Source organism: Lycium barbarum, chromosome 8 (assembly GCF_019175385.1).
Source record: "Lycium barbarum isolate Lr01 chromosome 8, ASM1917538v2, whole genome shotgun sequence".
NCBI lineage: Eukaryota > Viridiplantae > Streptophyta > Magnoliopsida > Solanales > Solanaceae > Lycium > Lycium barbarum.
In genome coordinates this window covers 7,574,079-7,586,752 of record NC_083344.1, presented here as the reverse complement: position 1 = coordinate 7,586,752, position 12,674 = coordinate 7,574,079, and the positions used below count along the sequence as shown (strand labels likewise).

At 35.5% G+C, this 12,674-nt stretch overlaps 1 protein-coding gene across 4 annotated transcripts; it reads left to right on the top strand.

Moving 5' to 3' along the window:
- The first annotated feature begins 2,587 nt into the window (after nt 1–2,587).
- Nucleotides 2,588–12,465, top strand: LOC132605850 (pumilio homolog 2-like). Of its 4 annotated transcripts, none has more exons than XR_009569473.1 (11): nt 2,588–3,930; nt 4,967–5,348; nt 5,659–6,616; nt 6,701–6,842; nt 7,522–7,629; nt 8,259–8,471; nt 8,552–8,662; nt 9,639–9,833; nt 10,934–11,108; nt 11,206–11,332; nt 12,024–12,465. XR_009569473.1 is itself a non-coding variant. In XM_060319108.1 (11 exons), exons 2-11 carry the CDS (start codon nt 3,343–3,345, stop codon nt 12,059–12,061), a joined length of 2,910 nt encoding a protein of 969 aa, XP_060175091.1. In that variant the 5' UTR covers nt 2,590–2,838; nt 3,278–3,342; the 3' UTR covers nt 12,062–12,465. The 4 variants fall into 4 exon arrangements, 2 of the variants coding, with proteins under 2 accessions (XP_060175091.1, XP_060175090.1); XR_009569472.1 differs by lacking the exon at nt 11,206–11,332 and having other exon boundaries at nt 2,590–3,930; nt 12,024–12,166; nt 12,247–12,465; XM_060319108.1 differs by lacking the exon at nt 11,206–11,332 and having other exon boundaries at nt 2,590–2,838; nt 3,278–3,930.
- The last annotated feature ends 209 nt before the right edge of the window (nt 12,466–12,674 follow it).

The following is a 12,674-nucleotide window of genomic DNA, read 5'->3' as shown; positions in this document are numbered from 1 at the left end:
GCAGATGGAATAGGAACACTGGGAGTCATTATAAGTTGCATCAGTTGCAATGAACTTTACCATAAATGAGAGAAGTCCTGTGAGTATGCTGCATGCAAAACAGGGAAAAATTAGCCCAAGCAAAGACGAAGGGTATTTATCCCATTTGATAATAAAACTTCTCATTTCTTAGCAGTAAAAAGATATATAGGACATGTTTTTACTGTTTTTTTTAAAAGAAATCAGAAACATGTTGAATATGCTTCAACAATCCCTTGTTATTGTTCTGCGGGAAGGAATTTGAAACAGAGGTTGTGCTACACTCATAAACTTATTGAAGCCTTCCTTTTCTACAAAGCTAAATGGTAGTTCATCAATAATTATCATCTCAACTAATTGCTATCAGTATTATCTGTATTAGGTATGCAACCAGTTGAATCGACAACACTTAATTTAGTTTCATCCGCCATCTACGAAAATTAAAGAGAAAATATAAGGCATTGTATTTGTAGGCCACCACGTTAAAAACCAAAACCTCAACGAAAAATAACACCACAACCACCAGCCACCAGGTATGATAAAAGTCTTTTTCTTTTTTTCCATATACATAGAGATCTCAAACAACTACTCATTTAATTACAACAAATTCACAACCACCACATATCATGTTACAACAATCAAAACAGTAGCAAGAAACTCACATCAACTAGTGAAAGAACAAATGAAGTCGATTAGGAGAAGTGTGAGGGAGAGAATCTGAAATTAGGAGAACTGAGAGAGAGAAATACTTACTCCGTCGCCGCCGGAACTTGGAAGAGAAGTCGCCGCCGAGATTGGAAGAGCAGCCACCGCCGGAGCTGTGAACAGTGAAGCTCTGAGACAGTGAAGTGAGAAGTGAAAATTAAATGAGACTGTCAACTGAGAAGTGAAAATTAAATTAGGAATAGGGATACGTTAGGTTAGAACTTAGATCAAATGTGTGAAGAACTGAAGATGGAAGATGGATACGTTAGATTATTTGATACAAAACAATGAAATGAAAGTGGGTTTTTTTTTTTATACTTATCTAACCTCTGATGATTGATATTTGATACAAAATAATGAAAGTGGGCTTGGGTTTTATTTATTTTGGGCTCAAATTTAATGGGCATGGGCCTAACTATTTAATATTTCGGTTTAAACCGAAAACCCGAAAAACCGAATACTAAACCCCGAACACCGAACCGAATCCCGAAATTTTTGAAAATTGAAACCGAACCGAAAACCCGAAAAACCGAATTAATTCGGTTCGGTTCGGTTTTTCGGTTTTCGGTAATTATGCCCACCCCTAGAAATATTAAAGACTTGTTTTAAATTGCAAATTTCAAAAGTTTTTTTTCTCTAAACTTTTCGTGACAAATTAAATAGTATTTATGAGCTATATAACTGAGACGGAAGGAATAAAAGAGATAAATGTTCCCCATCAAAAAATTGTCCTTTGTCAAGTTCTTTTTTCCAAAGATAAAAGAGAATAAAGATGAGATATTTACCGAAAATATGAAAGTTTTTTCAAGAAGGACAAAGAATTTAAAGAATGGCAGTCCCCAATCTAATGGAGAGAGAGACGTGGCATTTTTCAGATTCTTCTTTATGAAGACTAGGCATAAAAACAAACGTCACTTTATTTCTTTACATACATCTATAAAAAGATTATTTTCTTTTCTCTTTTATTTAGCATTATTATTGCTAAACAAGTGGCTTAATAGATAATTTAAGGTTACGATATTATAATTTAAGTTTTGGATCAAAATCGTCTCTGGACTTGTCATGTTCAAACTTATCCTTTCCTTCTGACATATCAAGAAAAAAAAGATAACCCTCCGATTTGATAGCTAGTTAGGAGATAAGTTATTTATGTACTAATTTCTATATGCTCTTTCTTTGTTTATTTTTATTTGTCCACTTTTAACTTTGTCCGCTTCTTAAAAATTGATAAATGAAGTATGTATTTTACTATAATCTCTATATTAATTGGTATATAGTCTCATTAAATTTGAAGAATAATTTAAAAATGAGTAATTAATATTAAGGATAAAACAATATATTTTTTTTGTCTTTATATGCTAAAGTGAATAAATAAAAGTGAAAATTTATTTTTAGTATAGTGGACAGGTACAAGTAAACGGAGGGAGTAAGTAATTTATGATATTTGATAGCTGGTTAGGAGGTAATTTATTCACGTGTAAAATTAAAATGATGTTTGGTTTGCGATTCAAAAACTCACATAACTAATTATCTCATAATTAATACAACCTCAGTTTCAATTTATGCGAACCTATTTTTTTATTAATTTGTATAAAAAAAAGAATGACTTCTTGTTATATTTGAAAATAATTCATGATTAATAGCCACACAAAAATATGTGTGATTCATTTAACATCATAAATTTAAAAGTCTTTTTTTTTTTTAAAACTCCATATCTAATGGATTCACATAAATTTAACAGGAGTAATTATATATTATTACTAATACCAAAATAATTCTAACCGGATAGCATGTAGACCCCTTATTATGAAAAGGAGAATCATTTTAATGATTAGGTTTGTTTTACTTACCATTCTAAAAACAAGGGCAAAAGAATATTTTCCTTTATAGGCTCCTATAATACATACACCTATAGAACAAAATTTCTGTTTTTGCTTTTAATCATCTCTTTGCCTAATATACTGTACTTCAAAAACAAAACCCTAAGATTGATTCGCCGCCATATATTTTTTTTCACCTACATAATATTACCCTTTTGTTTAAGACACTTTCTTGAAGTTTAGTTAATCAAAGATTGGATTTTTATAGGATTCAGCTTTGTACATGTGGGGTTTTGTAAGTTTTTGAGGTTGATATGTAGAGTTTTGGTTTTTTTAGTTTTTGTTGAGTATTAATTATATTTTGTTGTGGACTGACTGTGTGTGAATTGGTGTTTGATCATGGATGTTGAGAAAAGAGCTTTCTTGGAATTTTAATTGTATCAAAGATTGGATTTTTATGAGCTGAAAGGTTTTGTTTTTTAAGGTTGTCCATGTGGGGTTTTGTAGTTTTTAAGGTTTATGTTACAAAGTTTTGATTTTGATAGGTTTTTTGGGTAGCTTTCTTGGAGTTTTATTTGATGAAAAATTGGATTTTTATGAGCTGAAAGGTTTTGTCCACGTGGGGTTTTGTAGTTTTTAAGGTTTATATAACAAAGTTTTGATTTTGGTAGCTTTCTGGGGTTGTTAAGGATTGTGGGTATTGATTATATTTGACAAAGTTTTGATTTTTATAGGTTTCTTGGGTTGTTAAGGATTGTGGGTGGTGATTATATTTGTTGTGGGATGAGTTTTTGAAGATATGGTATCTGAATTAGGTAGGAGACCAATGATGGGAAACAATGAAAATTCATTTGGAGATGAGTTTGAGACAGAAATCGGTATGTTACTTCGTGACCAACGAAGACAAGAAGCGGATGATCGCGAAAAAGAGCTGAATATGTATAGAAGTGGATCAGCTCCACCTACTGTTGAAGGTTCATTGAGTGCAGTTGGTGGATTGTTTAACAATAATGGTTTCAGGTCTGAGGAGGAGTTAAGGTCTGATCCTGCTTATTTGTCTTACTATTACTCGAACGTTAATCTTAATCCTAGGTTGCCTCCACCACTGATGTCCAAAGAAGATTGGCGGTTTTCGCAGAGGTTGCAAGGAGGAGGAAGTTCTGCTATTGGTGATAGGAGGAAGGTGAACAAGAATGATAATGGTAGTAATGGCGGGAGGTCATCACCCTTTTCGATGCCTCCGGGATTTAATAACTCGAAAAAAGCTGAGAGCGAGAACGAGGCGGATCAGTTGCAGGGTTCAGTGGAATGGGGTGGTGATGGACTGATCGGTTTGCCAGGACTAGGACTAGGTGGTAAAAAGAAGAGCATTGCTGAAATGTTCCAGGTGCATACTTGCTTCACTTAGTGTATTTTTTTACAATTTCAACTATGACTAATGGTTGTTAGATTCCAAGATTTAACTATTAAATGCTTTGAAAGTGCAGCAATTAACATTTGGAATTTAATGCTTCACGAATTTCCTTGAGGTGTTTTGGCTGGACTTGGCATTTTGAGTTTGTGGAAATTTTTCGTTGTTGTTGTTGGTGTGGCATGAATTCTAAAGATGATAGTTGATTTTGATTCATGTTCATCTAAACTGGTTCTATGGAATGGTAACAATTTGCAGCACAAACTTTTCATATATGAGACTGGTTTTGCATTCGCATGATAAGAGAAAAATAGTGTAACAAGTAATCATATCAAGTGTGGTATTGGCTTTGACCCAGTGCATAGTCCAATACGAGCAAACATCTCTTGCTATGTTGCATTTTTTGTTAACTGGGTGCAAAAACACCCTTTAGCGCATAAACGATCAAGATCCTGATAATAGTGCGGGTGTGCTCCAATAAAAGCAAGCACTCTTATCAACTGGGAGAATGTTGCATTTCTTGTTGATTTGGTTTGGAAACGCCCTTTAGTTAATAAGCAACACAAGATCCTCATATTGGGATGTTTGTGTGTGTATATAGTTCATTTATGATATCGGTAGCATTCACATGATAAGAGCTAACTTATGTAACAATTAATAATAGTCTAGAAATGTTGTTGCATTTCTTTGTTTACTTGGTATGAAAATGCCTTTCATTCATTTTTCTGAACCTTATGGCTCAAGACATCTGTCTGCTGCCTGGCATCTGATTCATTAAAGCTGTTGTTGCTAATGACATTTCTTTTTACCATTTTTTTTTTTTGAGTTTCAATCAATATATACACCTATCATGATATTTGTTTTTGTAGTGTTACTTTTCCCCTCCCCTTTAAAAACCGAGCGATGATATTTGTTATTATTTTGACCAAGGAGAAATTTCCTTTACATTTAATCTCGGGAAAGAGAATGTAACATGATCATCTTATGTGTTTTTAAACCCTGTTTCATCCAGGATGACTTCAGCCGTGTATCACCTGCTCCTGTTCACCCTTCACGCCCAGCTAGCCGAAATGCTTTTGACGGAAGTGGTGATAATACAATAGGTTCAGCAGAAGCTGAGCTTTCTCATCTTCATCACGAGCTCTCTTCTTCAAAACCTTTAAGGTCGGATGAGGTGCCTGCTTCCTATTCATATGCTGCTGCCTTATCAAGAAGTACCACTCCTGATCCCCAGCACATTGTGAGGGCTCCTAGTCCTTCCCTCACTCCTATTGGTGGAGGGAGGGAGAAGAGAAGTGTTAGCAGTCCAAATCCATTTAATGGTGTGTCATCGTCTCACAGAACAGAGTCTGCAGAGCTTGTTGCTGCTTTATCTGGCATGAATATATCTAATGGTATGTTAGATGAGATCATTTTTCGGATTGAACAGGATATTTGGTTTGGGTTTTTTTCATTTTCGGCCAGTCTGCTGAAATTAATTACGGGCGCTAGCCAAAATATACAGATAATATACACTGATTTATGTATATTATATATGTATATATATATATATATATATTTATGTATACGATATGTATATTTATATGATGTTTATACTTACTATATAAAACCTATACATTTGCTGGCTATTTTGTAAATTAGATCACTGAAAGGGACTGTAATTGTCTCTATTTGTTTTTTATGCTATCCTCACAATCTTTGCAGGTGGACAGAATAACACGAAGCAGCATGATTTCTTGAAGCAATCCGAATCCACTCAGTTTAATATGGCTTCTACTGCTCAGTCTGCAAAAGCACCCTATTCTGTCGCTGTTACTGGCCACAATGGAAGCTCAGACCCCCAAGGTGATCTGCACAAATCTGCTTATTCCAATAGTTCATACCTCAAAGGATCCCCAACATCGGGATTGAATGGTGGAGGTGGTGGCGTACTGTCTCAATATCCGCATTTGGATAGTCCAAATTCATCCTTCTCTAATTATGGTTTAAGTGGTCATCCTCTCAGTCCAATGTCAAGTCATCTTGGCAACTATAATTTGCCACCTTTATTTGGAAATGCTGCTGCAGCATCAGCGATGGCTGTACCTGGATTGGACTCTCGAATGTTGGGGGGATCTAACTTAAGCGCTGCAACCTCAGAGCAAACTCTCAGCAGAATGGGAAATCAATTCGTGGATCCTATGTATCTTCAGTACTTGACAGCTGAATATGCCGCGCAGTTCGCTGCTCTTAATGATCCTTCCTTGGACAGGAACTATATGGGTAATTCATATGTGGACTTGCTTCAGAAAGCTTATCTTGGTAACGTGCTACCTCAGAAATCTCAATACGGGGTCCCATTGAGTAGCAAAAGCGGTGGTTCAGGTCATCATGGCTATTACGGAAATCCTGCATTTGGAGTTGGTTTATCATATCCTGGTAGTCCTTTAGCAAGTCCAGTTATTCCAGGCTCTCCGGTAGGACCCGGTAGTCCTATGAGGCATAGTGATTATAATATGAGATTTCCTGGTAGAATGAGAAACATAGCAGGAGGTGTCATAGGACCATATCACTTGGATAACATGGAGAACAGCTTAGCGTCCTCCCTACTGGAAGAGTTCAAAAGCAACAAGGCCAGGTGTTTTGAACTTTCAGAAATTGTTGGTCACGTTGTTGAGTTTAGGTATGTATCATAAAATTTTGTTCTTCTGGGTTTTCACCTACTTAAGCTAGCCGTGCTTCTAAAACTATATTCATCTATCATCAGTGCCGACCAGTATGGGAGCCGATTCATTCAACAAAAACTTGAAACTGCCACCAATGAGGAGAAAAACATGGTTTTCCAGGAAATTTTTCCCCAAGCCCTTACATTGATGACTGATGTCTTCGGGAATTATGTAATCCAGAAGGTATGTCTAACTTTGGTTGTTCTATGGAGGAGAAAATGACAAAAATGGTCCCTTATGTTTGAGGGTAGGTTAAAGATATAGTCTGTAAGTGCGCACTTAACAGTTGTGGACCTTTAAGTTTGTTAAAACTTAACACTTCTATTCTTCGTCAAGTATTTACTGAACACTGTCTGATCGATATGATGGGAACTATGGAAAAAAAATTAGTGGGAACTCATCTTTAGCGGTATAATTTTGCAGTTTCTTGCTATTTTTAATTTATGTAGGGTCTGGAGCAACTTTTGAGGTGTCTAGTGTAGTTTTTGTGTTGCATATTGTAGGATTTGATGGGACTTTCTTGGTGTTTATGTATAATATTTTTTTCCATTGTTTCGGTCAAATCTAGCGGACAGAGTTAGGTAAATATTTTACGGAGACAAAGTGTTAACTTTGGCAAACTTAAAGGACCGAAACTGTTAAGTGCATGCTTAAATGACTGTTTTGAACCTACAATCTTTATCAAAAAAAGAAAAAAAAGAAAAAAGAAAAGAGAATACTGTTTTGAACCTACAATCAAATATAAGGGACCATTTTTGTCATTCTCTCTTCTATGGAGTATATATTGATGTTGAGGCCCATGATCTTCAGGTCTGTCTTGTTGCCCTTTTGATGGATTATAATGTACATATTTCTCTTGCAGTTTTTTGAACATGGAATGGCACATCAGAGGAGAGAATTAGCTGGCATACTGTTTGGACATGTACTAACACTGAGCCTTCAAATGTATGGTTGTCGCGTGATACAGAAGGTATACCAAAGTGAATCAACAAATGTCCATAAATGTTCGAATGTTATCTGCTATTGTTAATCTTTTGTTTTGGTTCTTATTCTGATACACTGAAAGCTTGTTTGGGATGGTTGTTACGTATTGTATTGTATCATATTGTTAGTTCACAAACATTATTTGTTTTGATTGTTACTTAAATTTATTGTATTGTATCGTTAAATCCATTGTTACGTAATGACGAAAAGTCCCCTTGTATGTAACGACCGATTTGGTGTGGTTGTGTTGTTACCTTTTTTTCTTTTCATTTTTCCTTTTGCTTATTATTTAATAATCCTATTTTATCCTTTACCCGACCTTTTCTTATAGTAATTTTACCCCGTGCCCTACTTTTTTGTTATAATATTGTAAGTTTATTCTTCAGATTATGGTGTGTGGTATTGTAATGACAGGAAACAGCACTATCTATCCAAATGTTGTATTCATCGAAACAATACAGTACAATACGAATACATTATGAAACGATCTGTAACAACCATCCAAACAAGCTTTAAATATAGCATTAACGAGTGGGCTCTTTGGGCTGATTACCAGCCTCTTCTCAATAACTGAGTTATGTTGAGCTGAAAATTGTGGTATGATTTACTATGCAGGCAATAGAAGTAGTTGATGTGGACCAGAAGATTAAAATGGTTGAGGAGCTTGATGGTCATATCATGCGCTGTGTACGAGATCAGAATGGGAATCATGTCATTCAGAAATGTATTGAATGTGTACCAGAAGATCACATTCAATTTATCATCTCAACATTTTTTGGACAAGTTATTACTCTCTCTACCCATCCATATGGATGTCGAGTAATACAGGTAGAGATGAGTGATGTGTCTTATCCATTTGTTGTAGTAATTTTAGTTTGATAAATTACTAATATTCCTCCATCTTTCAGAGAGTATTGGAACACTGTAGCGATCCTGAAACTCAAAGTAAAGTGATGGAGGAAATCCTGGGATCTGTAAGCATGTTGGCACAAGATCAATATGGTAATTATGTTGTTCAGGTATGAAATACTCACTACTCAAAATGTTGCTGCTACTGGCGTCTAAGACTATCTTATTTAGAAGTAAATATTTTTACACTCTTTCTTCTTGAGCTAGTTGTTTGTTGTGTCATATTGTACACAATATACTCACTTCTTGACTAGAATGGAGTAATGTAGCTGAGTTGGCAGTTCCTGAATTTGTTGTTTTTTTATAAGGTAAAAGTTTATTACTCCCTCCAGTCCATAATAATTGATGTTTTAGGCTTGGGCACATGGATTAAGGAATTCACTTCTAATAGTTAAAGAGAGGTTTTGACTAAAATACCATTATTTATAATTTTCTTTTCTTTTTAGGTTGACATAATTATTATGGAGATTAGGAATGTGTCGAGGGAAAATTTGAAAAAAAGAATTAAATGCCTTCTTTGGTTTTGTGTAACTGCCATCAATTATTTTGGACTGGAGGGAGTAATAAAGTACGAAGATGGTACAAATCTACCGGTTCCCCCCCAGCAGAGTAATATTGCACATTTCATTCCATTGATTGATGGCTCTGTCTTCCCCAATTTATAATATATAGGAAATACTTGTCTCATATTGTCTCATATCGTTACTGCCAAAAATGAGGTCAATTATTTTTACAGTAAAATGCATTTGGTTGGAGAAGTGAAATCTTTTGCAAAAAATTGGTGGTTTGCAAAGTTATTTCAAACTTTCAACTTCTTTGAAAACTAAAATGCAAATCTAAAAACTCTCTGCAAAAGTTTCAACGAAATGCACATGCACATTCACTTTAATTGAGTAGAACGGAAAAGCGAAAGTAGTGCTAGTAGAATGGAAAAGCTCTTTGAGTCAGTTAAATCTTTGTTTGTACCAAAAGTGCTCTCGTATATTAGCAAACATGTCTTGCATCCCTATACTGAGGTATACTTCGACCTTCTTTTTTCCTTGTTCTTTTTCTTCCATTTGTTTATTTTAAATGCAACACTTGCAGCATGTATTGGAGCACGGGAAGCCGCACGAGCGCACTACTATAATTCAGGAACTAGCTGGGAAGATCGTGCAAATGAGCCAGCAGAAGTTTGCCTCTAATGTTGTTGAGAAGTGTTTAACTTTTTGTAATTCCCGTGAACGACAGCTACTGGTGAATGAGATGCTTGGCACAACTGATGAAAATGAGCCTCTTCAGGTTTGTCTAAATTTTATTTAGCCTTTTAGCCTTAGTTAAGAAGGATTTTGATTTGCATATGGCTACTGGGTTCATACCTTAAAACATTTTAAGTTTTTAACATGACATTGTGTCACGGCGGAGTACAAACAACCTAATTTGAGCATTTGTTAGGATTAAACTTTTAAACTCTTGTATGCACCTACTCAAATTTCCAAATCCTGACTTAGCAAAGCTTGGTTGAGGATATTTTGGAGCTTCTGTATATAGGATGTTTGAACCTACAGATTGCTGAACTGACGACTATTATTTTCGGTTGGCCCCTATTGAGAGACAAGCCGAGTTCGCTGCCTCTGATTGTGTTCTTGCACCTGTTGAGACACATGGCGTAGCTTTGTTCCATATTTTCTCTTCGTAATGGGACTTGGAGATGTCTCAGATTAATTGCTGAGGCAGCCAGCCATTTTATTGTTAGGACTTAGCTTGGATGGGCTATCAGTCTATTAAAAGGTTGAACTTGGAAGAAAAGATAGTTATACCCGATATAGTGTGGCACATATTTTCGATAAGCAGGAAACATTTGAGGCTTAGGACATTGACCGATCATTCGTCAACCCTGATTCTTCTATAATTCTGTTTTGCTACATCTGAAATTAACCCAGAAAAATCTCAAAACTAACTGTTGCCAAATTGAAGATAAGATCATTGAAATATATTGCTTTACCGAAGTAATGGATTATGTTGAATTTACAACAACAACAACATACCCGGTGTAATCCCACAAGTGGGGTCTGGGGAGGGTAAGATGTACGCAGACCTTACCTCAACCTTTATGGGGTAGAGAGGCTGTTTCCGATAGACCCTCGGCTCAAAAGAAACGAAGTCAATGCAGGATTGCAAGAGAATTATGATGAATTTAGTCCTATGATAATTATTGGACCTCAGCAATATCTATGCTATAGAGTTCATCTAGGAAGTACAGACGTATGCATCTATGATGGTCAATCTGATAGCAGTGTTATCATATAAGTTTGTCAGTCTTGTTTCTCCTCTCTTTTCTCTATTGAATCATCTTGTGGACTTGTGCATTGTGTTTCCTCATTTTTCTTCTTTTTGTCCAGGCTATGATGAAAGATCAGTTTGCGAATTACGTAGTACAGAAAGTTTTGGAGACTTGTAGCGATCAACAACGTGAGCTGATCATGTCGAGAATAAAAGTTCACTTGAATGCTCTGAAGAAATACACTTACGGAAAGCATATTGTTGCCCGTGTTGAAAAGCTAGTTGCTGCTGGGGGTAAGCTCTTTTTCTTTTTGTACTTCTGGATCATTGAATAATTTTGTGATTATGATAATAATGTGTTTGGCCTTGACTTCACGTGCAAATACTGAAGTCATTATTTGCAAGTGAAGTTTGGCTATCAGTTTTTGCAGGATACTTAAAAGTTGGAGGAGTGAGAAAATGAAAAAAAAAAGGAAGGGTCCCTCATGTTTGGGAATAGGTTCAAAATAGTCCTTAAAGTATGCTCTAAACAATTTTGGTCCTTTAAGTTTTTCAAAAGTTAAAGTATGCTCTAAACAATTTTGGTCCTTTAAGTTTTTCAAAAGTTAAAGTATGCTCTAAACAATTTTGGTCCTTTTAAGTTTTTCAAAAGTTAACACTTGTGGTCTCTGTCAATATTTAACGAACTCTGTCAGTTAGATTTGACGGAAACTGTGAAAATAAAGGATTTTGCGGGAACTCATTATTCAAAGTTACAGTTTTTGGAGTTTTTGTTTTTGTTCTCTTTCTAGAGTTTTTGTAGTTTCTAGATTTTGATGGAACTTTTCTAGTATTTTTGATTAAATCTTTTTTCCCCACATTTCCCGTCAAACTAACGATTTAGTTCGTTAAATATTTGACAGAGACGATAAGCTTTTACTTTGGCAAATTTAAAGGACCAAGACTTTTCAGAGCATACTTGGGGACTATTTTAAACCTACTCCCAAACCTAAGAGACCATTTTTGTCATTTTCTCTTTGAGGAGCATTTCAAGTAATTTGATTGTGTTTTCACTCACAAATCTTCAACTTTTTTCCAGACATCAATGTCGAAATACAATCGAACTTCTGAATGCTCTCTTTTTAACCTCAACTTCAAGAGCTCCTTTTTTCAGCTTCAGCCAATATTGTGTGAAGGGCTGCTAAGTGATTTTGTTATGCTGTTTTGCAGAAAGAAGAATCGCTGCTCAGTCCCCAAGTCCTGCTTAGTCTTGTAGGAAAAAGAAAGTTGTACAGCTAACTGAGGCTAGTTTGAGCTACCTATCTTCCTTTTCTTCCACATCTAGTGTTTTGGCTCCATATATGTCTTCTAAGGTATGGGGTATATTTGCAAATAAAGTTGTTGCATGTACTAGAGGAACTGTAAATTGTGTAGTTAAAAACATAAAAATCAGGTATGCTGAAGCTCAGATGTCAAATATTCGAGATGGCTGTGCAGAGGGAAGTCGAGTTTCCAAAAGGGTGTAAAAAGAAAGATAAAAAGGCGAGGTAGTTTATATCGACGCGACTGTACAAATGTTGCCTTTGTGGAGAGTTGATGTTTAGGTGAGGAAATTTTATGTATGGTATTTGACAAATTTTCTTTTATGGCCAAGTATATTTCCTTTCTCTCAGATTCTTAGTTTACTACCATTTTATGAAAAATTTAATGCTCTTATGTCTGCAATTGTATTTGCTTGTGTTGGTCCATCTAGTGATGTAGGATGTATTAGTTCTTTTTGGGGTTCCCACTTGGTGTTCGATACCCGCATTCTGGTCATGACTAATCTAGATTTGCGCCGCGTAAGCTCCATTTAAGGAGCGCTAATAGGAATTCTTTCCG

Excerpts from the sequence above, each read along its gene's own strand:
- LOC132605850 (XM_060319108.1), top strand. The coding sequence starts at position 3,343 with ATGGTATCTGAATTAGGTAGGAGACCAATGATGGGAAACAATGAAAAT. Across the intron at positions 3,931-4,966 it reads GCATTGCTGAAATGTTCCAG|GATGACTTCAGCCGTGTATC; the intron begins GTGCATACTTGC and ends TGTTTCATCCAG. Across the intron at positions 8,663-9,638 it reads ATGGTAATTATGTTGTTCAG|CATGTATTGGAGCACGGGAA; the intron begins GTATGAAATACT and ends CAACACTTGCAG.